The sequence below is a fragment of the Caretta caretta genome, chromosome 8 (assembly GCF_965140235.1).
Source record: "Caretta caretta isolate rCarCar2 chromosome 8, rCarCar1.hap1, whole genome shotgun sequence".
Classification (NCBI taxonomy): Eukaryota; Metazoa; Chordata; order Testudines; family Cheloniidae; genus Caretta; species Caretta caretta.
The window spans coordinates 5242241-5268807 of NC_134213.1; the positions used below are offsets into that span (position 1 = coordinate 5242241).

At 42.9% G+C, this 26567-nt stretch overlaps 1 protein-coding gene across 6 annotated transcripts in view; it reads right to left on the reverse strand.

The window, feature by feature from the left end:
- The window catches only part of GRIA1 (glutamate ionotropic receptor AMPA type subunit 1), a 166761-nt gene that overhangs the window by 33621 nt on the left and 106573 nt on the right, over positions 1-26567 (reverse strand). For all 6 annotated transcript variants that reach the window (XR_007357944.2, XR_007357943.2, XM_048860115.2 and 3 more), the window contains 3 exons: positions 23916-24026; positions 22847-23053; positions 20666-21036 (listed from right to left, as the gene is read on the reverse strand). Coding sequence is in view for 4 of the 6 variants with exons in the window: in XM_048860115.2 (XP_048716072.1) it covers positions 20666-21036; positions 22847-23053; positions 23916-24026 (689 nt within the window). In the remaining 2 variants the exon portion in view is untranslated. The remainder of the gene's footprint in view (positions 1-20665; positions 21037-22846; positions 23054-23915; positions 24027-26567) is intronic.

Below are 26567 nucleotides of genomic sequence, written 5' to 3' on the forward strand. Positions count from 1 at the left end.
AGGTCAGAAACACTTTATTTCTAATCCCAAGATAGCATTGCCACCTCCTGGGACCAAGGACAATTCACTTAACCTCTCTTCTTCAATTTCCCCTTCTACAAACAGGTGATAATAATAGTAGTTACATCATTTAAGTGGGCGTCATGAAGATTCAGTCACTGGGTCAGATCCACCTCCTGGACTCTGCTGCTGCATGTCTGGTGCAAGCGTCCTTCCGCTGAGGCACTCCAACCACTAAACAGATGGGAATAATGAGGGATATTTCCAGCAACATCTTCTGGTGGAGCACCAGTGAAAGTCCTTGTTGGGGAGAGGAGGCAGTACTGCCTCCTGCCAGCTCCCAGGGTGAATTCCCCTCTGGTGCCGCTGGTCTCACTGACTCACAAAAGTGCAGACTGCATCCTTCAGTCTGGGCCAATAGGTAGATAAAGAGCTCTAGAGACTTTATTATAAATACTAAGTGTTACTAGTGGCCTTATAGACTAGGCTGTAGGAGGTCTGGACATCTTGGCTTTAAAGTAGTGGGTGAAATTCTGGCTCATTAAAATCAATGGGAGTTTTGCTGTTGACCTCAGTAGATCCAGGATTTCACTCAGTGTGCGTTTCTTCTGCTTTCAGTCCTGTCCACTTAAGCAGTGAGCATTGACCATTGGCAGAGAAGCTTGTGGCTGTTGTGAGTCCATTCTTTCTACCTCTTAATGCCATTGTTAAGGGTGAGGATTATTAAGGAGAAAACTCCAGCCAAACATTTTATGCTTATGGGCAAAAGGAAAAATTCAAGCCCACGAAGGGCACCGGTAGCCACTTCTACCCATTATATCACCCCAGAGTTCTCTCAAGAGTAGCCAACTTTCCAGTTTAAGAATCAACTTTTTAAGCAAGCGCTGAAAAGCTCTTTGACACGTTTCTTCAACATGTCAAAGACATGCTTTGTACTGTTAGAATTTGTGCTTGGCCAGCAGGCTTCGCCAGAGCAGCTTCCTGTTCCTTAGCGCCACATTTGCACTCTAAACCACTCGTGACCGATGCTGTGCTGATGGATACCAGTTGGTGGGAGGGATAGAGAGAGAAGGATTCAGTCTTTGGGGTGGGTACTGTGTCATCTCCATGTTTGGAAGATGCAAAATGCCTTTGGGGTGCCCCTGCAATATAATTAATGTAGTCACTATGACCTACAATAGAATCATACTTCTGTCCTGCCAAAGGGTTCAATAGTTACATGAGCCTGAGACCTGAGATGGGCAGTGGTCTTCAATCAACAGAAATAGGATGGGATTGTCAGATTGGTCTAGGGGATTTGAGTGTCTGTTCATTTTAATTGGAATTGACATCCAAATCCTGTAGGTGACTTTTGAAATCTGTAATTTCCATGCAATAAATGAGACATCACATCAAAGTGACTGCTCCATAACCTAGAAAATGGCCTCTTACAAGCTCGTCCTTTACAAAACATATTCAAAATGACAAATAAGGGAGATACAGGAGGAGGAGGAGGGCAGTGTGTGTGGATAGTGACTAATGACTGACAGTGAATGACAGTTACATTCCATTAATTCCTCTATGGCTACAGGAGGGCACATAGCTACAATTACCAAGAAACCTCAGTCCTCCAGTGCACCTTTCTGTGATGACCCACACCGTTCCATGGCCCAACGCTGTGATACGATCCTCTAACACTGATCTGTAACCATGTGTCCCGTCCACACGCCACTGTGTTAAAATTCCCTAATCATCCCAGCCACGCAGTTAGCCTTGTAGGGTGAAATCCTGACCCCACTGAAATCAATGGCAAAATTCCCCAGTGGGACCAAGATTTCACCCATAGCATAGATGGGCCCTAACAAACTCAGGATAGGGTGGTGGTGGGGGGGGTCCACTCTTTATCTTTGGCTATGTGTGTGCAGCTCACACAAAAGTCAATCTGGCATCTATCTGAGGGCATAGAATCATAGAAGATTAGGGTTGGAAGAGACCTCAGGCAGTCATCTAGTCCACCAACCCCAACTAAATCATCCCAGCCAGGGCTTTGTCAAGCTGGGCCTTAAAAACCTTTAAGGATGGAGATTCCACCACCTCCCTAGGTAAGCCATCCCAGTGCTTCACCACCCTCCTAGTGAAATAGTTTTTCATAATATCCAACCTGGACTTCCCCCGCTGGAACTTCAGACCATTGCTCCTTGTTCTGTCATCTGCCACCACTGAGAACAGCCGAGCTCCATCCTCTTTGGAACCCCCCTTCAGATAGTTGAAGGCTGCTATCAAATCCCCCCTCACTCTTCTCTTCTGCAGACTAAATGAGCCCAGTTCCCTCAGCCTCTCCTCATAAGTCATGTGCCCCAGCCACCTAATCATTTTCGTTGCCCTCCGCTGGACCCTCTCCATTTTGTCCACATCCTTTCTGTAGTGGGGGGCCCAAAACTAGACACAATACTCCAGATGTGGCCTCACCAGTGCCGAATAGAGGGGAATAATCACTTCCCTCGATCTGCTGGCAATGCTCCTACTAATGCAGCCCAATATGCTGTTAGCCTTCTTGGCAACGAGGGCACACTGTTGACTCATATTCAGCTTCTTGTCCGCTGTAATCCCCGGGTCTTTTTCTGCAGAACTGCCGCTTAGCCAGTCGGTCCCCAGCCTGTGGCGGTGCGTGGGATTTTTCCATCCGAAGTGAAGGACTCTGCACTTGTCCTTGTTGAACCCCATCAGATTTCTTTTGGCCCAATCCTCTAATTTGTCCAGGTCACTCTGGACCCTATCCCTACCCTCCAGCATACCTACCTCTCCCCCCAGCTTAGTGTTATCCATGAACTTGCTGAGGGTGCAATCCATTCCACCATCCAGATCATTCATGAAGATGTTGAACAAAACCGGCCCCAGGATCGACCCCGGGGCACTCCACTTGATACCGGCTGCCAACTAGACACTGAGTCATTGATCACCACCCTTTAAGCCCAACGATCTAGCCAGCTTTCTATCCACCTTATAGTCCATGCATCCAATCCATACTTCTTTAACTTGCTGGCAAGAATACTGTGGGAGACCATATCAAAAGCTTTGCTAAAGTAAAGGTATAGGCAGAAAGCAGTGAGCTGAGTTATCTGTCTCTTTTCTGGGACAGCTCCATCCTTCAGTGTTCAGGATCAGGTTTTTAAAAGGGCCCTGATGAAGGAAACCTGGAAAGACAGATTACCCAAAGGATGCACACCTGTTCCATTCCAGAAGGCTGTTAAAAATGGGGAGAAAATGAAGAGCAAGAGGAGAGCAAATGGGAAGAACCCAGAAAAGGATCACTGATGGCTGATAGGGAAGTCAGAGATAAAAACATATCCAGTTGTCCTCCTAAGTGAAGGTGCTATGGAAACTCCCTATGATATTGCCAGGTACATTTAAGGGATGGGTGTTTAGGATGAAGCTTTGTATAGAATCTAAAACTAGACAGTTTGGACAGGGTGATGGTTTCCATGAAAGGCAAAATAATTATTGTTTGGCTGGTGACGTTTTGGAAGCTTGTGCTACAAGCAAAACACAGTTTTAAATCCCCCTGAGCAAAACTTTCTCTGTAAAAAAGCTGCTCACATTTTTCTCACTTTGGTGACATTTGTTATCTTTGCTGCACAAATTTCACAAGGTGACAAGCATAAAATTCACCAGAGGCACTAGCTGAGGTGCCTCAGGAGAGCCATTACTCAGGAACTTTCTCTGCTTCAAGTAGCACTGCACTTTTCTTTCTTTTAAAATGGGTGCCTATTATGCTGTGTTGCCAGGTCCAACAATCTCACCCTGTTGAGATTATTAGGTGCAAAGATTTAATGTATTTTAGATTACATCCCACCAGTTCCTCGTTTTCCCCCAAGGTCCTTCTTTTAAATTTCAAATGCAGTCACAGTTTCTGTTTGCATCTCTGAGACTGCCTTTGAATTTCAGGGCAAACCAGCTTAATTCTTCCCCAGTTTCACAGAGTGGCTGGCCTTTCTAAAGGGAACTAGGTATCAGCCCACCTGTGACATGGCTGGTTTGCCTCCTCAGGTGGAGAGAATGAATTAAGTCATGTGACAGGTAGTCATGCATCTAAAACAGGCCTCTGGGAGGGTAGAAGAACACAGGCAGGTAGACAGCTACAGTTGCAGAGTGAAACTTCAGGGGGAGACAAAGTCTGCTGCAGTGGTCCTTGAGCAAGACTTTTGGGGCTGGGTACAAAGACTCAACTGAAAGATCCATACAGGCTCAGGAGCACTCAGGCCTGCAAACCTCCCAGGGCAGGGGGAGTCAAACCATCAAAGGGGCACATGTGCCTAGAGTTACTGTTATCAGCATTAACTCAGCTGCTAAAATTCCACACCTCTTTTTTTTAAAGGGTCTGGAAACAATGCCAGGGAGAGCAGCTCTGCCTTGTCTGCCTCTGCTCAGCCACAGATCCTGACTCCCATGTGTGGTGTACTGAAAACTGTGTTAAAAATGGTGATCTATTACCTTAAATTCTGAGGGTTTTTCCTGGATCCTGCTTGCAGGTAGGGGGCGCAGTAGGGAAGCAGACAAGTCAACCTGCAGCCAGCCAGCCTACACTAAGGTGGGGTGAGCTGAGCTTTCTGTTTTATGGAGCAGCCTGTTTTCTCTCTCTCTGATTTTGGACTCTTGTGTGTTATCATTCTGAATTTGAAGGAACAAGGTATTGTTGTGTTACAGCCTTTCAGACAGTATTTTATGTTTATATGCGGGAATGCCGTGAAACATTGCACAACGTCAAGGCTTCATGAAGCCAGAGAAAGGAGGAAAGCATGCCATGGAGCAGAATGCCTTGTATTTCTGCTTCCACAGGCAAACCCCACATGGATTCCATCCTTTTCTGACTATGCATGTGGAGTGGACAACAGAACCATTTATTCTTTAAAATCCCACTGAATTTCAGTGGGAATTGGGCATCTAACTCTTTTCACTCCTTTGAAAACCCCAGTCTTAGGGGCAGGGAAAGGGCCCCTGATTGATCTATGCTTATGCCCATTCCAATTTATCTTGGCTCCTCTAGATGGTCTCAGATTCTTAATATGTCTCCGAGACATATTAAGAATCTGAGACCATCCAACATATTAAGAATCTGAGACCATCTAGAGGAGCCAAGATAAATTGGAATGGGCATAAGCATAAATCAATCAGGGGCCCTTTCCCTGCCCCTAAGACTTTGTCTCCCCTTTCCACTTTCCTTCGTCCTAGTTGTTTTTCTTTATCCACAGAGTCCCTGTATTCTTCTTTCCTCCCTCTCACTCTGATAATCTTCCTCTTCCTCATCTCCATTATCTGATTTGGTTGTTTGCCTGCTTTTACTAATCATGTAACTTCAAAGGGGTATTGTGAGAATTAATTAGTGTTCATAAAGTGTTTTGAAGTCCTCCAACGACAGATGCTAAAACACTTTGCACTTCTACGGGGCCTTTTATCCGAGGATCAAAGATTCATTGCTGCTGTTGAATGATTACTGCTCAGCCTTTGGATCTGAGGGTAAGCAGCTACTTTCCTGGGCTAGGAAATAATCCAGAATTACCTTATGGGCATCATAATTGGATCAACCTCTTAAAAGTAGGTTGTTTATGCGCGCTTGCACCCCCCCTGCCCTGCCCTGCTCTAACACTACAAGATGAACCCCTCCTGATTTATGGACATAGTTCACCTCTTCAGGGTGATGTGGTGAAAGGTACCATCCATGAGTCCAGGAACAGTCACTTGTTATGGACTCCCTGTCTCCCAATCACAGGAACCATGGTGCTCTAGAGAATTACCAAGAATTACCAAGATGGCCTCTGAAGATGGAGCCTGCAAAGTAGCCCCTGAGAGCTTTATCTGCTCAGCCACCCAGCCTCTTCCTCTGAGATTCTAATGTAGATTCCACTCTGCGCTCTGGACAAGGCATACTGTTAGCTCAAGACCATGGTTTGCCTCAGTGCATCTATTGATCTCAAGGGAAGCTAAAGAAATTAGTTTCTCCCAATGAAGACCACAGTAGTTACACGAATGACTACAAAAAGGAGTACTTATGGCACTGATTTAACTGGGAATTGGTCCTGCTTCGAGCAGGGGGTTGGACTAGATGACCTTCTGGGGTCCCTTCCAACCCTTATATTCTATGATTCTATGATTCTATGATTCTACTTTAGAGACTAACCAATTTATTTGAGCATAAGCTTTTGTACAGCTCACGAAAGCTTGTGCTCAAATAAATTGGTTAGTCTCTAAGGTGCCACAAGTACTCCTTTTCTTTTTGCGAATACAGACTAACACGGCTGTTACTCTGAAACGAATGACTACAGAACCTCCTGGGTGCACCTTCGTGGTCTACGCTGTGGACCACAACAAACTCAATTAGCCTTGGGAGACACTTGCCTGACTGGAACGTCTCTCTTAAATAGAGCAAGTCATGAAATGAAGGTGGTGGTGGGGGGAAAGACCCTATATGCAACTTCATGTCTCTAGCACACAGAGCCCAGAGACTGTCGCAGCACTGAGGAGGTTTTAAAATAAATTCTGTGATAAAAGCTGAGACAGTTGCTTTCAAACAGTGACTTTTACACACACACACACACATATTTAAATGCAGATGTGCCCACACATTTTAGAAAAACCTGAGGCAATGTTACCTCTGAGAGCCCTGGTTGCATGTGGGTAAAGTTCCTGAACATGTTGATATGATTTCCACCTTCCCAATTCTCTGCCAATTCTCCTCCACCCTGACCAGTAACCCTGCAGTCCTGGGGCTCCTATCACTTTGCTTATGCGCCTCAATCCTTTCCTAGGATAGGCTCTTCTTTTCTGGGACACTCTATGCCATTAATATTTCTGCTCTTGGGCTTCTCCTGTGCAAAAGGCACCAGGAGTAAGATGTTTTGATGATACAGACAAATATTCACAAAGGACTAAGACAGCAGGCCTCCAAACACTTCTCAGTTTTGGGACTTATACTCAAGGTTTCAGAGCCAAACAGTGAACACAATAAGTCTTGAGCTTCCCCTCCAAGTCCCCCCACATTCAACCCCTGGGAGTTTGCAGGGATGCATTCTTTATTGAGCCCTGTTATGAAACTAAACCTGCTCATCACAATTTGGGGAATATTTTCCCGTAGGCACATGTGATTATTCTGGGTTTCTACATCATGTACCCAGACATAAAATTATCTCAGTGTCTGGAAATCTCTATTTAGGTTACAAAAGTGCAAAACAGATTGGATAATATGTTTCTGTGGGCTCATTTCCACTGCCATGGTGCAGGATGGAATGCATACCTTGTGTCTGGCAGACTGAAGAAGAGACCAGGGGATTGTGCAGTACTGCCCAATGAATAAAAACAGTGTATTATCACACTCACCACCAGTTCTATGGACACCACAGGAGTGGCACCTGCAGAGCTACAACAGAGGAAAAGTCTTTGAACATAAGAATATAAAATATCTCAGGAGAAGGTCAACCAGCCCAATTCACCCACCTCTTTTAAATGAACCTGAAAACCACCTTCCTGTTCGTTCCTTGGATCTCTCAATCCTTTCTGTCTCCAGAAACAGCCTCATCAACTGGTTAATTTTCTTTGTATTGCATCCGTCGCTTTCTTCAGTCAATCAGCTCTTTCAACTCTCCCATAAGAAGCAAAGTGGCATCCTGTCCCCATTTAAACACGTTCACTCCCAAGCTTTTTAGCATCACCCATGACATCATCAGCTTTCCCTGCCTATTACTTTGTGATTCTGTTTTGAGACATAAAGATACTGTGTTGCGATATTTGCTGGTTTCATGCACACGTTTGTGTACATGTAATGACAAGGGAGAATGGTATTTGCAGTGTCACCCAATCAAGCACTTGGGAGGAAGTTTAAAACGAAAATTAAATGGTTATAATTCGTCCAAAACAGAAATGAAAGGAACTTCTTTCTCTATTGTTGGCCAGAAACTTCTGTCCGCCACCAGGGGAATAAAACAGCAGCCGTGGATACTAGCTCTAAGTATGGAATCCAGAAACATTCGAATCAGGGAATTCAACACTCAGCCAACCGTGTATCCAGAGAATGCACAAATGATATGTTATCACTGATAACAGTGATGTGCAGCACACTGGGGAGATATTTAACAAAACTCCCCTATACTGGTGCTTGTGAAACAGACCCAGGGCTTCTCATCTTAGATGTAATAATTTTCTGGAGTGGCAACATAAAGTTCTGTGTAAAAGCCACTCTTGCAAAGGACACCACTTCAGGGAGTCATAGGTCACTGAGCTCCACAAAACCCCGTGTTCCATGGAAAAAACACCTCCAGCAAGTTATTAGAAAGATCTAACCATGTACATCCCCTGACTGGATTGGAACATGTTTGGGAAAATAGGCTACCAAAATAAAAAAGTCTCTGTTACTAATTCAAAACCAACAATTGAGATTACAGCATAAAAAAGGACATCTCTGATCCTCAAAGGATTTCCCACTGAGGTGAATAATGCCTAATCTAACCAGCAACTTCACATTTTTGAGTCCTCATAAAGCATTATAAACAGTTTAAAATGACTAACACAAGCTGTGCCCACATCAGAGATGTTCTGTTAAAACCCTCCAATAAAAATGCCAAGTATTTTCCATGGGAAATTAAACAACCACCCCCCAACCCCCAAATCCTCACTTTTTTTGAAAATGTCCATGAAATTTTTTCAGTTTTGCAGGGGAAAAAAACACAAACAAATAATCTAGAAAAAAACTTTTAGATTTCAACACCATTTTTGGTCAAACAAACAAACAAAGCAAAACAAAACGGTTTTTGGTTAAAATGTTCAGTTTCTGAAAACTAAAACTTGATTTTTTTATTTTGATTTTTTAACCAAAACCCAAACATTTTACCAAGTATATTTTCGTTTTGCTTTCCAGTTTATCTTTCAAAAACCCAGAACATTTTACACACACACACACAAACAAAATAGTGAAAAAATGTTTTGATGAAAATTTGTTGATCAGCTTTAAAAGATAGTTTTGCTCCTGTATGAGAGGACAGAATTGGGCCCTACGTTTCTCTGTGTTATTAGTTAACATTTTTACTATTGCAGCATCTTGATTGGGAGAGTCCACTGTGCAAGACACAATACAAAGAACATGCTAAGAGACTGTTCCTGCCCTAAAGAGCTCACAGTCTATATATGCAAGACAGAGAAAAGGTAGGAGGGGTAACAGATCAGTGATATGAATTGCTCAGCACCACATAGCAACTGAATGACAGTGCTGGGAACTAAAGCCAGCTCTCCTGACTCCCGGTGCAGCGTCCTTTATAAATAGGCTTGGAAGGTTTTGATTTTGATTGGTAAATGGCAGTTATGTCGATTTCACTGTACATACACAAACCGGTGAAAAAATATTTCCAACAATAATAATCAAAATTTATAGATAGGCAAAGTAAGAAAAATGCTACTTGAGACTTATTAGAGTCAAAATCCAGTGATCTAGACTTTTGAATTAGGCTTGTTGTAGGTGGACTAGCAAATAACTACTAAAACAGATATGATGTGTTGATTTAAGTATATTTACGCTGTGTATTTTGACATGTGATGTTGACGATTTGTATTAACAGTTTATAAAGCTATAACTTTTTGAATTTCAGTGTCTACTGTCATTACATTTCAATGTCTACTGACCCTGCCCCATAATTTTGTGCAACTATGAAAATTTAAATATTTAAAATGCTTAAAAATAAACAATCACATTCTGCCAAACCAACCTATATATTAAACAGCATTGACACTTCCTCTCACTTGAGCTAAAGGAGTAGCTCTGCTCTCTAGTAGTAGTAGCAGTAGTAGACTATTATCCTCCGGTGGCCTAATAATTAAAAAGGGCTGTGAAATATATTCATAACATAACACACTGGCAAAAGTGTGTGTGTATGTTGATTCCCTTTTTGAATCAGATTCGCAGATAATCCACAGGTTACAAATAATCAGCAAGTTTCCTGTAGGCATCTCAAGAGAAGGGAACTCAAACACCAAGAGAGTACTGAGCTTGTGGATGAGTTGAGGAAGGTGCTTGCATAGAAGAAGGCATAACAAGTGCTTGTGTGAGGTACTGACAAATGGATGGATAAAGCTGGCATTCAATGTTTATAATGCATTTGGAAATCCTTGGATTGAAGGGACTACCTGGAAATCCAATGGATTATTATTTGTTCTGTACAATTGAAATTCACTATTATTCTTCCAATGATATTTTAAATATTAACATTTAAATATTCCTTTCCCATGAACCTCCTGTTCCCCTCATCACCTCTCCAAATGGAAGATGAGATAGCAGGGAAGAGCATTTTCCGAAGTTTCCCATTGTTCACTGATTGCAGCATCTTGGTTGCCATGGAATATGTGCAAGAACCAGAGTGCAGTTGCTTAACTTCATGTTGCTCAAACTGTTTGTTGAGCTGTTTCTATGGTGAGTCACCTAACTTCCTTCGCTAAGTGCATTTTAGATGTAAGTGTGGCCATCAGCTCCTAGAGCTTTGTGAGCGCAGCCACCTCCCACCACCCCTGGCCCAAATTTTCATCTTGCTGAGAGTAATTAACTCTACCAGGTGCAGGTAATTAGGATGCCATTAAATGGATTTCTAAAGTGGAAGGTGACATTTCCAGAAGTTGAAATACAACTGATATATATATTTAAGACCAGCTTCAGCTTGAGTTGCAACAAACTGCAAAACAGCTTGGGCCCGATCCCGAACTCCTGAGTCATGGCCACGTCTTCAAAAGCCCCCGCAATATATCCATCCTCTACTAGAGTGGGGATGGAGGGGAGGCAGTTTGAACCTCCTCTGTCATTTGGCTTTTAGGGTCTGGTTTGTCCCCAGTGCCAGTTAGAGAAGACCTGATGTCTGCTCTAAATTGCACCCAGCCTATTGCACCCAATCAAGAGGCTGCGAGAATACTCCAGTCACCTTCTCTCACCCTGAACACACCCCTCAGTCACCATGGAATGCTTCCTGGAGGGGATCTGGTAGAGCTGTCGAGGGCCTCTCAGCCCTGGGACTGTTCATTGTCCTGTGATTGGGACAATGGTGAACTGGGCCCAAGGGAGAGGCTCATGCTCTGCGTTCAGCACTGGTCCTCATTTTCGGAACTAATCAATTCTTATGTAACGACTCAATAGAGCTTGTCTAAGTGTCCCAAATTTTGAATTTTTGAGAAAAAGCTTCATTTAAAATTTGATTTTTGACCCGCCCCCCTCAAACACTCCCTCCAACAATTTGTTCTGAATATTTTTTGACCAGCTATACAGTGGTCAATTTTTTTCAGCAATTGAAACGTGTTGACGAAATTTCAAAATGATGACATTAAAAAAAAATTCCTGACACATTTTTCTACTGTAGAAGTCTCCAGTGATTTTTCAATTCATTTAAAATAAAATCTAAATAAACAAGAAAAAGAGTAGGAGGAAAAATCTTCATAATGAATTACATGATGAATATATAATAGTCTCTTCCACAGACATGCTGCTGGAGGGAGTGAGAGGTAATGCCTGGAAGAGTGGCTGAAATGGAATACAAGAAAAACAAGGCAGGTGAGGTAATATCTTGTATTGGACCAACTTCAGCTGATGGAAGGTACAAACTTTTGAGCGACATGGAACTCCTTTGTGGAGCTCGAAAACTTCTCCCTTCCACCAGCAGAAGTTGGTCCAGTCAAAGATGTGACCTCACCTACCTTGTCTCCCTCATATCCTGGGTCCAACCCAGCTACAGCAACATTGCAGACAGTGACACTCCACTGAAACCGAGTGCTGCAGAGCATGACAACATACTCTGCAGAATTCCCCCATTCCCTACACAGTGACCCTCTGGGTCTGTGTACAGTGCAGCTGGGAGATGTGATTCCCGGTGCATGCACACAGACCTGCGCTAACTCAGCTCCAGCTAGCATGCTAAAAATAGCAGCCTGGACTTTGCAGCACAGGTGGCTGGTCAGGCCAGCTGCCCGAGCTCGGACCCAGGGAGTCGGGTGGGCTTGGACAATTAACTGGAGCCACTGCCCCTGCAGTAATATCCACACGAGCTCGAGCAGACGTAGCCCGAGTCTGTCTACCTGCACTTGGAATGATACCTCCCAGCTGCAGTGTGGGCATACCCTTTAAAATCACTTTGTCCCTGCACGGTTATACATCACAGACACTATTCCCGTTCACACATACACAATGACAATCCAGAAATCCCCCATTTACGATAGAACCTCCCCACCTCGGATAAGAGCTTGACACACAGGATTGGTTCTTTTACATTCTGTTCCTTGAATTCAGTGCAGATTTCATACGCACGCTATATCTGCAGGGGCAGCCTTCATGACCACCAGACCAGGACATCTCCGGTGCTGTTCTCAGATTTCTCAGTGCTGCAGATTATGTTTAGCAAGCTTATGTTGTGTTTGTACAATGACGCACCATCCCATTAATAGTATATTTTGATCTGTATCTAAAATATGATTTCTGCACTCGACTTCTAAGATTGTATAGCACAGGAGGGGGTTCAGAAGAACCCTATCTACCAGACAGTTTCAACCCTCCTCCACAGAGATATGGTAATCAGGGCAGTGATTACAATCCAAGAGGGTTTAGTGAGTCTAACCACCCTAACAACAGAGCTGCCATTCGTGTAGTCTGCCCAGCTAGAAGTCCTGGCTGTCAGGAAAAACCAGTGTGAGACAAAAGAATACGCATGAAGGGCTCACACCCCATGTGGCCTGAGAGGAAGGGGAAGGCAGAGACCCGCTGAATATGGTAATGGATCCTGAAATCGAGGAGGAGGAGGACACTAAAGACAGACAGGCAGGTACAGTGAGCCCTGCATGACAAATTTAGGCCACCAAAAGGTGGGTTTTCTATAGTGAGATCACAGGCATTAGTTATCTTGCTAGAAATGCACATCTCTTTTAGCAGTGAGGATGTAGCCCAAGAGATGACAAAGAGAGAAACATGCTCTCTCTGAGGTAACAGAAGATAGGTGGACTGGCCGGTAGGCGTATAGCAAATGCTTGATCCTAGCCATAAGACATGTATGTTTAAATTTGTTTTGCTTGTAAATAATCTGTTAACTCTACGCTTTTACTCTTTTTCACTTCTAAGAAAGCTGTGAGGTGTCTCAGAAATTCCGGCTGGTCATCCATGGATGAAGAGCGAGTCAATGAGGCTTCCGACCCACAGGGGCCTAGTTAGGTACCAGGGTCTGTGTTTCCCACCCCAAGGAAGGGAGAACTTGCAATAGGCAATGAGGGCAACTGAGGGACCAAAGCAAAACATAAGCCTGAATCCTTTCCCATCCCTCACATGCAGCAACTTCACCTCTGTTGTCACAATATGTTCTTATGCTCGAAGGTACCTGGGCTTTTCATTTGTCTATCCCTCTCGAATCAGGCCTGCTGTACACAATCTTTGTACCAGTGTAATCCTGGCTACTATGGATGTAGAAGCCCTCTACACCAACATTCCACACAAAGATGGACTACAAGCCGTCAAGAACACTATCCCCGATAATGTCACGGCTAACCTGGTGGCTGAACTTTGTGACTTTGTCCTTACCCATAACTATTTCACATTTGGGGACAATGTATACCTTCAGATCAGCGGCACTGCTATGGGTACCCGCATGGCCCCACAGTATGCCAACATTTTTATGGCTGATTTAGAACAACGCTTCCTCAGCTCTCGTCCCCTAAAGCCCCTACTCTACTTGCGCTATATTGATGACATCTTCATCATCTGGACCCATGGAAAAGAAGCCCTTGAGGAATTCCACCATGATTTCAACAATTTCCATCCTACCACCAACCTCAGCCTGGTCCAGTCCACACAAGAGATCCACTTCCTGGACACTACAGTGCTAATAAACAATGGCCACATAAACACCACCCTATACCGGAAACCTACTGACCGCTATTCCTACCTGCATGCCTCCAGCTTTCACCCTGACCACACCACACGATCCATCGTCTACAGCCAAGCTCTGCGATACAACCGCATTTGCTCCAACCCCTCAGACAGAGACAAACACCTACAAGATCTCTGTCAAGCTTTCTTACAACTACAATACCCACCTGCAGAAGTAAAGAAACAGATTGATAGAGCCAGAAGAGTTCCCAGAAGTTACCTACTACAGGACAGGCCTAACAAAGAAAATAACAGAACGCCACTAGCCGTCACCTTCAGCCCCCAACTAAAACCCCTCCAACGCATTATTAAGGATCTACAACCTATCCTAAAGGATGACCCAACACTCTCACAAGTCTTGGGAGACAGGCCAGTCCTTGCCTACAGACAGCCCCGCAACCTGAAGCAAATACTCACCAACAACCACATACCACACAACAGAACCACTAACCCAGGAACTTATCCTTGCAACAAAGCCCGTTGCCAATTGTGCCCACATATCTATTCAGGGGACACCATCACAGGGCCTAATAACATCAGCCACACTATCAGAGGCTCGTTCACCTGCACATCCACCAATGTGATATATGCCATCATGTGCCAGCAATGCCCCTCTGCCATGTACATTGGTCAAACTGGACAGTCTCTACGTAAAAGAATAAATGGACACAAATCAGATGTCAAGAATTCTAACATTCATAAACCAGTCGGAGAACACTTCAATCTCTCTGGTCACGCAATCACAGACATGAAGGTCGCTATCTTAAAACAAAAAAACTTCAAATCCAGACTCCAGCGAGAAACTGCTGAATTGGAATTCATTTGCAAATTGGATACTATTAATTTAGGCTTAAATAGAGACTGGGAGTGGCTAAGTCATTATGCAAGGTAGCCTGTTTCCTCTTGTTTTTTCCTAACCCCCCCCCCCCCCCCGCAGATGTTCTGGTTTAACTTGGATTTAAACTTGGAGAATGGTCAGTTTAGATGAGCTATTACCAGCAGGAGAGTGAGTTTGTGTGTGTATGGGGGTGGGGGGGATGTGAGAAAACCTTGATCTATGCAGGAAATAGCCCGACTTGATTATGTAAAGAGTTGTCACTTTGGATGGGCTAGCACCAGCAGGAGAGTGAATTTGTGTGGGGGGGTGGAGGGTGAGAAAACCTGGATTTGTGCTGGAAATGGCCCACCTGTTGATCACTTTAGATAAGCTATTACCAGCAGGACAGTGGGGTGGGAGGAGGTATTGTTTCATGATTTCTGTGTGTATATAAAGTCTGCTGCAGTATCCACGGTAAACATCTGATGAAGTGAGCTGTAGCTCACGAAAGCTCATGCTCAAATAAATTGGTTAGTCTCTAAGGTGCCACAAGTACTCCTTTTCTTTTTGCGAATACAGACTAACACGGCTGTTCCTCTGAAAAGTGTAACTATGTCGCTCAGGAGGCGATTTTCTACCAAAATAGTTAAGTGAATGCCATCTATAGCATGGACACAGTCATAACAGTCCTTCAGATGCTAGGAGTAAACCGTGCTGATATAATGCATTTTTATACGGATACAGCTATGCTCACACAAGAGGGGATTGTACCATTTTAACTGTACTGGTATTGTGAGAGCAGCACAGTTTTCATGAGTAGACCAGGCCTAGCTCTCCAACTGTTGTAAGTTTCAGCGATTCTGAGTGTCTAGTCTGTGTGCGTCAAATTGCGTTTTGGAAATAAGTAGTACTTGAGTCATATTTACTTCACACTCCTCATCCTGCAAATCCTTGCGGAATATTTAGTAGCTCTCTTGAAAGGATGTCTGCAACAAGGTGCTCTTTACGGGCCTGTATTTCACATTTTAACGAGTACTTTTGCAATTTCATGATCACTTTCTGAAGTCTAGGCAGTACTATGAACAGACCAATGGTTTAATGGTCTGTTTCAGCCTTGAGTGATTTCGGCCCATAAGTGTATTCATGAAACCACTCACTACCTAACCCAATTTCTTTTTCGTTTTCAATCTGAGCAAAGTTCTGGTGTGTTTCAATCAGTACTTTGGAAGCATAGATTCTAAGGGCAGCTAGGACAAATATGATCATCTACTTTTTCCTCCTGCTTAACCCAGAGCATATAATTTCATTCAGTAATTCCTGCAATAAGACCACCGGGCAATCATCTTGCAGAGAGACAACCACCAAACTATATAGGTAGGCATCCACTGAGCGTTTAGGCTCTGCACTGCTAACATCAAAATATTGCAGCATCTATGCTCTTTTTAATTCCCAAAAAGCTTTCTTCTTGCCAGTGACACAACTTCTTTAGCAGCAATGGTGTGGACTTGTTAGAGGTGCATTGGTTTAATATGTTAACATGCCCCTGAATCTCTGTAACTTCTCCTTATTCTGGGGTATTTCTATAAAGACAGTTGCCTTCATTTATCGACTTTCTTGCAAATATTTGGTTTTCCTCTGATCTCATACAGTAAGCATACAAGGCCCAGGACTGCTGCTATGCGAGTGCTTGCTATTTCCAGACCCCAGTCACCTATTGTCTGTCAGGATTACAGAAGGTAAATATCCCTGTCACGTGGCAGGGTCTGATATCCAGCCAGTCCAGGGGCTGCTGGTGCCCCTCTACCGCATCCCACACACTAACCTTTCACAACCCCCCTGCATCTGCACAGGGGCACTCCACACAAAGTCCCCCCACCCCAAACTCCAGGATTACCCCATTCTCAGTGACACGCCATAGGATCCCCTCCCCATGCACATGGACCCAATGATGCTTTACAGAGTGCCCATTTCGGGGTGATACGCTACAGCAAACCAACCCTCCATCATGACAGAGACGTGTCTCCCTCCATATGTAGCGATGCAGCCCAAGAGCCCATGTCCCCACAGTGAGAAATACAGAGGAACCATTGTTCTGCTGTCCGACATCTCGCAGAAATTTCCCCTCCCCTTCTCTCCACTCAAGCCATACCCCACAGAAACCTCCCCCTTCCTTCGCCCACAACCACTCCCCACAGAACCCTCCCCAGGGATGCATACCCCAGAATATCTGCCCACCCAGAAGAAAGTATTTTCAGGCCTCTGAACAGTTATACTGCCGATCAGCATTCCAGAGCACTTCTCCCATCTCGACAGGACCTCAGCCCCATCCCCACCACACACAGGGACACTCCACAGAATCATCAATAGAATGACATCCCTGCACCACCAGACTGTCTAACCCTGATCCTAGTTCCCCTGCCTAACCTCAGCAGCAGGCATCCTCTGTCAAATGGAAACCCCCGTTCAGGTAGCTTGTTGACACCAAGATGTGAACAAGATGCTTGGGTTCACAGATGATTCGGGGATGCTCATTTATTTTGGTTGTTGGACGCCAAACACGACACGGCCCCTTAAAATAGTGGGATATGGCTGCACTGCTTATGTAGCTTGTCCTGCCACATGACAGCATGGGTATACACAGAGTTATGCCTGTGATGGTCTCTATTGAAGGACAAGCTACTGTTATTAGGCCAACAAAGATGTGAAAGATAAAAATACCCCACAAGCAACTGGACACAGATCCAAGCAACCACATTTTATAATAATAAAAATAACTGGTCACCATTTTTTGTGTTAAAATATTCCTGTCAGAAAACGCAGTTGTCTTAAAATCAAAATGTTCTGTGGGAAAATGTCAATTTCAATGATTTTTTTCAATTTCTCTATCAGGAGAATTGAAACAGAAACATTCATTTAGAGTCAACATTGAAAAATTGAAACAACATTTTACACTTTGAAATGGCCGTTCAAAACAGAAAATGCCATTTGAAAATGTTGAGTCATTGTAATTCGCTCCAAAATGTTGATATTTTTCATTTTGGCATTTTTTAATCAGACAAGTTTCTGAATTTTTCACTCTGCAAACAATTTTCAATATTTCAACTTGCTGTTTCAATTCTGAATGGGAACTAATTGCAAAATTACAGGTTTCAGAGTAACAGCCATGTTAGTCTGTATTCGCAAAAAGAAAAGGAGTACTTGTGGCACCTTAGAGACTAACCAATTTATTTGAGCATAAGCTTTCGTGAGCTACAGCTCACTTCATCGGATGCATACTGTGGAAAGTTTAGAAGATCTTATTATAAACACACAAAGCATGAAAAAATACCTCCTCCCACCCCACTCTCCTGCTGGTAATAGCTTATCTAAAGTGATCACTCTCCTTACAATGTGTATGATAATCAAGTTGGGCCATTTCCAGCACAAATCCAGATTTTCTCACCCCCTCCCCCACCCCCCACAAACTCACTCTCCTGCTGGTAATAGCTTATCTAAAGTGACCACTCTCCTTACAATGTGTATGATAATCAAGGTGGGCCATTTCCAACACAAATCCAGGTTTTCTCACCCCCCCCCCCCACAAATTAACTTCTGGAGGGACAAAAATTCCTGACCAGTAATAACAATAACAGCAACCACAGCAATAATTATCGGATCCTAATAGATGCAGCCAAGTTAAGAGATGTGTTAAAGGTTAAACTCCTCTCCGCGGGTGTTCACAGGGAAAAACTTTCTGAACACTTCGGATAATGATCAGTGATGACCTTTAAAACATATTAATACTATAAATGTCACATCTACCACAGTGCCTTTGGAAGCTTTTTTCCTCTGCTATCAGGCATTTCATTAATATTTTGCCAAACAGGCAACAAACAGTCAAGAACCCAGACATACAGGCACTTTAATTTTCATCATACAAGAGCTTTTGCTGTTGTTTAGTGTTATTGCTATTTGCTGATGGAGTCATTTCTTGTTTTATCCCCCAGACTCTCACTGTCCGCTCAGCATGTGTAAAATTAACTTCCATTTACAGCACTGTAAGCCGACAATACCGCACACAGAGTTAATGTTATCTGAGGCTTCAAATAAAAGAAAAACAAGACAGGGGAAAAAAAAAAGATGGAAAAAGTCTTGCCTTGATTTGTTACTAGAGTAGATTTGATCTTGAAGTCACTGGGGAAAATAAACAGACAAAGCGAAGAAGCCAGTCTATAGAATAATTTTTCTGCAACTCTACTTTAAGAGCCAATATTAGGCTTGGGAAGCATCTTATTCTATGGTTTGTTTCTATCTCTATAACAGCCATGCCAACCCCATAGATTTAAAGCACTGCTCTCCGCCCACCCAACCCTGACACTGGATCTATCCAAATCCAGATCTAAGCTCATGCCTTTGATTCATCTCCAGCAGAACTGGGCAGGAAATAGTTTCCCAAATAGATCCCTGCCATGAATAAAAAAAGATTTCCAAAATTTTTCCCATTCCCAATCGGGACAAAAAGTCGAAATCACCAACGTTTTCACAAGCTGACTAATTTAAAAAATTGTAGTTTGAGTCAGTTGAAACAAAAACATTCTGATCATTTAAAAACATTTAGTTTTCATTATGTCTCTTTCAATTTTTTTTCAACATTTTTGGGTTTTTGCCTTGACTGGGATTTTGACAATTTCAGAATTTTAGTTTCAACATTTTGTTGAGTAGGGAAATTCATCAAAAATCAACCCTTTCCTGTGAAGTTTCAGTTTTATGAATCAGCATTTTTCAGCCACCCTCCCCCCCAAAACCTTTGTTAAAAAATATCTGACCAACTCTAATCTCCAGTTTTCTCTTCATTGTGTGAGGAGTGTACACGTACCAATGGATCAAAGACTCCTCACTAGAGAAACATTTACTTGATGTACAATTTTTGTAAGCAAAGAATACTTGTTAGACCCAAGTGAAAAGTATTTTTTGCATGAAATGCCAGACTGGAGAGAGTTTGTATTATTAATCCTATTGGTAGAAAGGAAAAATAAATAAATACCAAAAATCACTGGTCACCAATGCAATTGCAGGCATGTTACTTCCATAAAAGGCTTTTTGGCTGGTCAGAGGAAACTTACTTACAAAAAATAAATGCAAAATTTGCAAAGATGATGACTGAATCTCCCAATTCTGTGACTACTTTGCACAACATCTTTTTTGTATCATGAAAGCTTTTGCTACATGGTTTCCCCATGTCACAATTTTTTTCTGGTATTTTTCCCAGCTTTTTAGCCAACCTGTCATATCACACCAGCCTTTTATTTAGATGCAATGCTTTTAATTTATGCAGAGACAAATTGGCTTCCACAGAAGCCACTTAAGGAAGCAGTTAGCCCTTTGGTGCTTTGCAACTCCTCATTTCCGTACATACACTTGAACCATTGACTATAAAATGGGAGCATGTAGTGAAAACGCAGTAACTCTCCAAGGGCCCAGCGACATCTACTGCAATTCAATGTATTTTACAGTCTTTGGCAAGATGTGCATAAGCATTCATTGGGAACATCAAATCATCAATAAATAAAACATTCTTCCATTGTTTTACTGGGTTTTCAAAGCTTCCCTGCAAAGCCCGGAGGACGCTTTTGTTCAAAGAGAAATGACACTGAGATAAGCAAAACTGTCTAGGTGGGGCAGGTGGCTTTGCAGAACCTTGTTGTTGGGAATTTTGTTTTTCAAAGCCAAACCTAAAACTAGGGTGGCACGTCTTAAAAGCAGCATTTTATCTACGCTCTAGTGTTTATAATGTTGGGTAAATGATGCCTATTTTGGCCCATTTCTAAATATATGTGTAGTTCAGAAATTAAACTGAATGAGAAAAACCAGAAAGAGGGTTGAAAAGGGATATATGGCTCCATGGCATCCAAAAGGACTAAAAATGCATGAATTAGAAGAGTATTTGTGTGTGAAAGGTAACCAACCTTGGTGAAATATCGCATCCTTGCTGCATAAAGGCTCCCAGGGAGAACCAAAGACTGTTAAATATCCCAAATTCATTAGTCTGGTCACTGGGCGGCTGGTCGCGCCCTTCCTCGAACTCTTCAGTATGCCATTCATAAGGGCTGAAGCGGCTGACCAGGAAGAGGACAACGCTTACTCCAATGTAGGCAAAAACAATGCACATCCAAATCTCATAAGCCAAGGGATCCAGAAAGGAAAAGACCCCTGGCTTGGATTTTTGAGGTTTTTTTATCATGATGGATATGCCCAGGCTCATAAATGGCTTGGAAAAGTCTATGACTTCTTCTCGGACGAGGGTGATGGTTAATGGTGCAACAGCCACATCAGCTCTCTGAAAGGAGAGAGAGACACCAGATACACAGATTGTAGATTACATGCACCAACACACTCCATCACCAGCCTTCTCTTTCGTCTTCCTTCTACTGGACACTCCCAATCCACTCTCTGATTTCATAGGAAGATTTAATCAGGAGAAACCAACTACTAGAGAAAAGCTAAACAAAAACCCCATTACACCAGCATGTTATTTCCTTTCCTATTATTACTGATTGCAAGTAGGTTTAAAAATCAGACATCTTTCCTTTCCGAGCCAGTCAGGTCCTCTTGTCTGATTCATCCATTGATGTCACAATCCAAGGTTAGTGACATCTCATTTCAATATCATGTTGCCCAACTAAGAAATGACAAAGTAACAGAGTCTTATCATACACACAGCAGAAGAGATAGGAAGAAAGTGTACTGAGGGGGTGATGCCAGGATGTTTATTTTCAGCAGGAGATGCTTTTCTATTGCATGACTCATAGATGAAGGGAAATATTTTCAAAAAAGCCAAAGCCACTTTTGAAAATGGGATGAAGGCTCCTAATTCACATAGGGCCAGAGTTAGAAAGGAATTTAGGTGCCTACAGATGCACCTGGTGAGATGCACAAAAGTGCCTAACTTCTATTGACTTTCATTTCGATTTTCCCAAAGGTGAAATTGAGACTGTCCCATGGAAAATGTTGCTTTTGCAGAAACTGCATTTTCCATGGCAGAAAATAATTCCAATGGAAAATTCCCAACCAGCTGTAGTGAATAATGATCAAGCCATCCAGCAACCAGATATAAATATAAGTGACACGATGCACGATAAGGATAGAAATACTAATAGCAAGAAGGAGATTCTAAGAGAGAGCCCATTTTGGTGTTAAGAGTCTGACTAGTCAGAAGGCTGAGATTTCAAACCCAACCATTTCTAGGTGCTACTCCTTCACAGCTCTGTCAGAGAAAAGTTGACAAAATGGGTGTGCTCTGGGTGTTGGTTTTGGGGTAGGATGGCTGGGTTATTTACCTCAGAGGACTACTTTAAATTGCTACTCTGCAGTGTGAGTAACTCTCTGCATAACTGTATGCTTACCTCCTGGAAAAAGGTTGATTATATTATGCTTTCAGATGCTAGTTCATTAAAATGTATCTTGTAGGATGAGAAAGGTCACACTGGTTGCTGTGGGCTAGACCTTAAGAATGATACTCTAACTGACTGCACTAACAGACATCTAACAGCAACAAGGCCATGGTGACATGATGAAAGGTCCTATTGTTCAATCAAAATGAACATGAAATAATAGAGATGTAGCTGGGGTAGCATTAAAAATCCAAGCAACACAAAGTGATGGAAACATTCAAAACATGAAAAGGAACTCAATAAATAGAGATAGACAGACAGACAGAAAGGGTACCATTGGTACTTTAATAGGACCACCATCTCCTGCATTTGGGTACACAATTCAGTGCTTAAGTGCACTAGGGGGGTACAAAGGTGCTGATGCACAAATTCAAAATTTGGATGTCTTATTAAGGTGCTGTATTAAGGCCCATTATCTATCTAGTTCTTGAAAGGACTTTGGCTGCTGAAGGCAGGAGATACCTGAGATGATTGAGACTCAAACCTCCTCCCTCTTCTGTTTTTGTCCTAAGTGAAGCTGTTCTCAGCTCACCTGGAAGCTGGGAGTATCAGAAATCTTTCCCAACCAAATCTTGCAGAATTTGACAGTTTGCCTAATCAATCAGTTTGCCTTCGGGCCTGGTAGCTACACTTTTTGAGGTCCACTCATAATTAATTCCTGTAATTATGAATCAATGGACAAGGTTGGAAACTTACTCCATAGACCAGCTCTCCCACCATGCCATTCCATGCTTTATTGTCAGGGTCCCGGGCTCCATACTTCCCATCGCTCACTATCTCCAACCTGTATTGGTAGCCAACATGCTTAGCAATCTCAGCAGCAAGCTCCACGCAGTAGCCTTCATACCTCTCGTTGCCTTCAAACTGGTTGGCATTCTTCTTGAGCATCACATATGGATCTTCCTGGCAGAGAGAGGACAAGTTAGTGAGTCATGCTTCCCTTTTTGCCCCCAGAGATGTTCAACTTGTGTCATGCTCTCAGGCAGGGATGCTAGATACGATTCTCAATGCACTTTCCAATTGCTAGTGCTGGAATCATTTACAAAGTGGTTCAGCACAGCCTGTTCAAGAAAAGTTTGGGCTGGTAAGTTGCCTGTTTGAGATTTCTATTGTGAAGAATTTGGTAGCAAACCTAGCTGAGGTGGACCTAACCAACAAGGAAAACGGATAGGAATTCTTCAATAATCTCTGGCAGAGATTCCAAAAGGGAAATAATGCCTTCTACCTGAGGATCCCTTAGCATTTCACAAACAACTGAGTAAGCCGTCATCAGTCAATCTCTGTGAGATAGGCATGCACAGTGGTGCATTATGTCAAATGTTATGGAGGTGCCTATTGCTGCTCTATAATAATGGCTGAGTTGACTTTTCCTCTTAAAGCAGGGATTCAACCTCTGTTATGTATGAGGAATACAGCGTCTCCTTCCTCAAATTACAGCACCTGCTCTGTGGGTGCACAATATAAAACATTGCTACAATGTACCTACTTTCCCTATGTTGATGTCCCTGCTCACTGCCTGCCATACTTCCTTGTCGTTCTTCTCTGTGTTAAGAGGGGAGACATCTTAAGTATTTATTTAATTATAGGGCAACGGCAAGTTTTTATGGGCCACCACTGGAAGCATTAAGTGCTGCTGTGATTATATGCAACATGTATTACAGGGAAAGGCGTCTGAAAGGAAAGGGGTACACAGCACAACAGGGAGCATGAGTGGAAGAGAAAGGAGTGAGGGACACCTGTGGATTAGACACGCAAGAGAACTTACTAGAATAGTTGTAACTATGTAAGTCCGATTCTGTAGAGTCACGGATTCATTGTCACCTTTGGAATCTGTGGCTGTGGGAACAAACTTATCATCTTCGTTCCAGTAACCAATCTGTTAACGAAAGAAAGACCATGAAACCCTGCTGTCCTCCGAGCCTGTTCCTAGGACAAGCCAAGAGGAGAATAATATACCAATAGGATTGCCATGCCAGCTTTAGCTGTCTCAGGGTGTTCATCACCAACCAGACCTCTACTGCTCACACTGTCCTGACCTTTCCCCCCATCCTGGCCCTGGAAACCCCAGAAAAATAATGACACGTACTGTGCATAATGTACAGGGGTAACCATGTATATGTAAATATGACAGCAATAATCACACAATAATAATGGAAGTACCACAATTTCCTCCAATACTTAGGGGAATCAATAACAAAAGAATCTCACAACACTGTATGCGGACTGCTGGTAAATAAGTTTTTAATGACAGGTTTCAGAGTAGCAGCTGTGTTAGTCTGTATCCGCAAAAAGAAAAGGAGGACTTGTGGCACCTTAGAGACTAACCAATTTATTTGTGCATAAGCTTTCGTGAGCTACAGCATCCGATGAAGTGAGCTGTAGCTCACGAAAGCTTATGCTCAAATAAATTTGCTAGTCTCTAAGGTGCCACAAGTCCTCCTTTAAGTTTTTAATGGTGACCACTGTTAATGTATGATGGCCTCTTGAGGCTGATACAAGTCTTGTGTCACACCTCAACACTTGCACAAGTGTAAAATTAAATTCTAGGATACCTTGCAGAACCAGGACAAAATGGGGGGGAAAAAGCAGGAGACTTGTTAGAAAGAGACAAAAGGAGCTGTCCCACTGCAAAAAGTTTGGAGTTGCACATGCAACTAAGAAGCTGTAAGGGGCAGAATTCTTGGTGTTACTCTGTGTTTATTAATAATCAGGGATACAGTCCATGCTATCACTGCTCACTGGCAAAGCAGAGAGCTGGAGAGTATCAATAGGAAGATCATTCTTGAGGTGGCCTTATTTGAAGGCTTGATTTTTTTAAGAGGTTTTCCATCATATCATGTTCGGATGAAGTTGCATAAGCTCTGCTGATGTGAAAGGGATTTCTTACCACATGATATGGGAAAGAGTATTAATTCAAGGCAAGACCAAAAACCTGTGGAGGGAAGATTAGAGATCCCGGCAATGCAAGACATACAACCCAGAGAGGCTTCTCCTCTCTTTACTGCAGAGAAAAATGAAAAGTGTGTGAGGAAAAAGCTTCCACACGCTGCTCTAGGGCAGCACAAGTGGAGAAAACACATATTTGCTTGGCATTTCTCACCTGATTGATCCCACTTACAGCACATGTGTTGGAAGTAAAGGTTGGGGGAGTTGCAAGGGAGGATTTGATTGTTTGCAGTAAACATACAGTATAAAACCGTATTTGGACTTCTCTGGGCCCTATCTTGACCTCACATTGAAGGTAACAGCAAAACTCTCAGTGACTTATATGGGGCAGGATCAAGTCCTCTGTATCTTATACTCATATGCTGGTTATTTATTTATTTGTATTGTGGTTGCGCCTAGGAGTCCCAACCATGGCTCAGGACCCCACTGTACAGACACAAAATTCATATCTAATAATTAAATTCATATGGCCACAGTGAAGGAAAAAAATCTCTTTGACTAGTAAAGAGGGTTTTCCCCATGCAGGCCTCCAGGGGTTCAGAGTGAACCAGTTGTTACCAGAATACAAAAACAGTAGGAAATACTTCCCAAAAGGAATAAAACAGGTCAGAAAGTGAAGTTCTACTGCCCTTTTTTGATGGGCTCCAACTTCACATCTGAAACCAGCAGGGTCAATACGATATCGTACGATATTGCTTCTGTAGAAATGCAATGTATCTGCAGCTGTCAGATCTAGATGATGAGGTCAAATTTGATGATCATAGTTGTCCCTTCTGGCTTGGGAATCTATGAACCGCATGCTATTTTCCTCCTAATTAAACATACATGTATTGTTTTTCAGTTGCTGACATAAATCCCACATTATTTAAGGTTTAATAGAATTGATTTTGTTCCCTGAATAGTTCCAGCATTCTTCATTTTCCAAACCTGTCATCTCAAGCAGGTTAAATTCCAAAGGACAGAAGGGAAAAAATTCTCTCTCTGTTTGAAAGTTTTCTGTATGGAAGTGGGAGATAAACACATACAGCCTGAGTGAACCCACGACATGCTGAGCTCTTTTGAAAATATGGCTACTTATTTTGGTGCTTAACTGGAAGCTGAGCCCCTCTGAAAATCTGGCCCTGATTGTGAACCCTACTGAAAATTCTGGTGACTGTGTGGGATTTCCAAAATCACTCCACACTGCCCTCCCAAAGACGTTAGTGGTATAAAACTCTCACTGACTTCAATGGGAGTGGTGTTAGACGAACGCTGTGCATTGTTAAAAACCTCCATATTTTGTATGTAAGTAATACAACATGGTTTCTCATGTTTTTTTTCCACTCACATTGAGCGATGGAGTTACCAGGCATAGCTACTCTACTCATGAATTCTCCCTCTTAAGACTCATGAGGAGAAATGGCCTCCAAGAGACAAGCCCATCCTGCGCCCGACACCTTGCCCATAACTGTTAAACAGGAACAGAACTGAT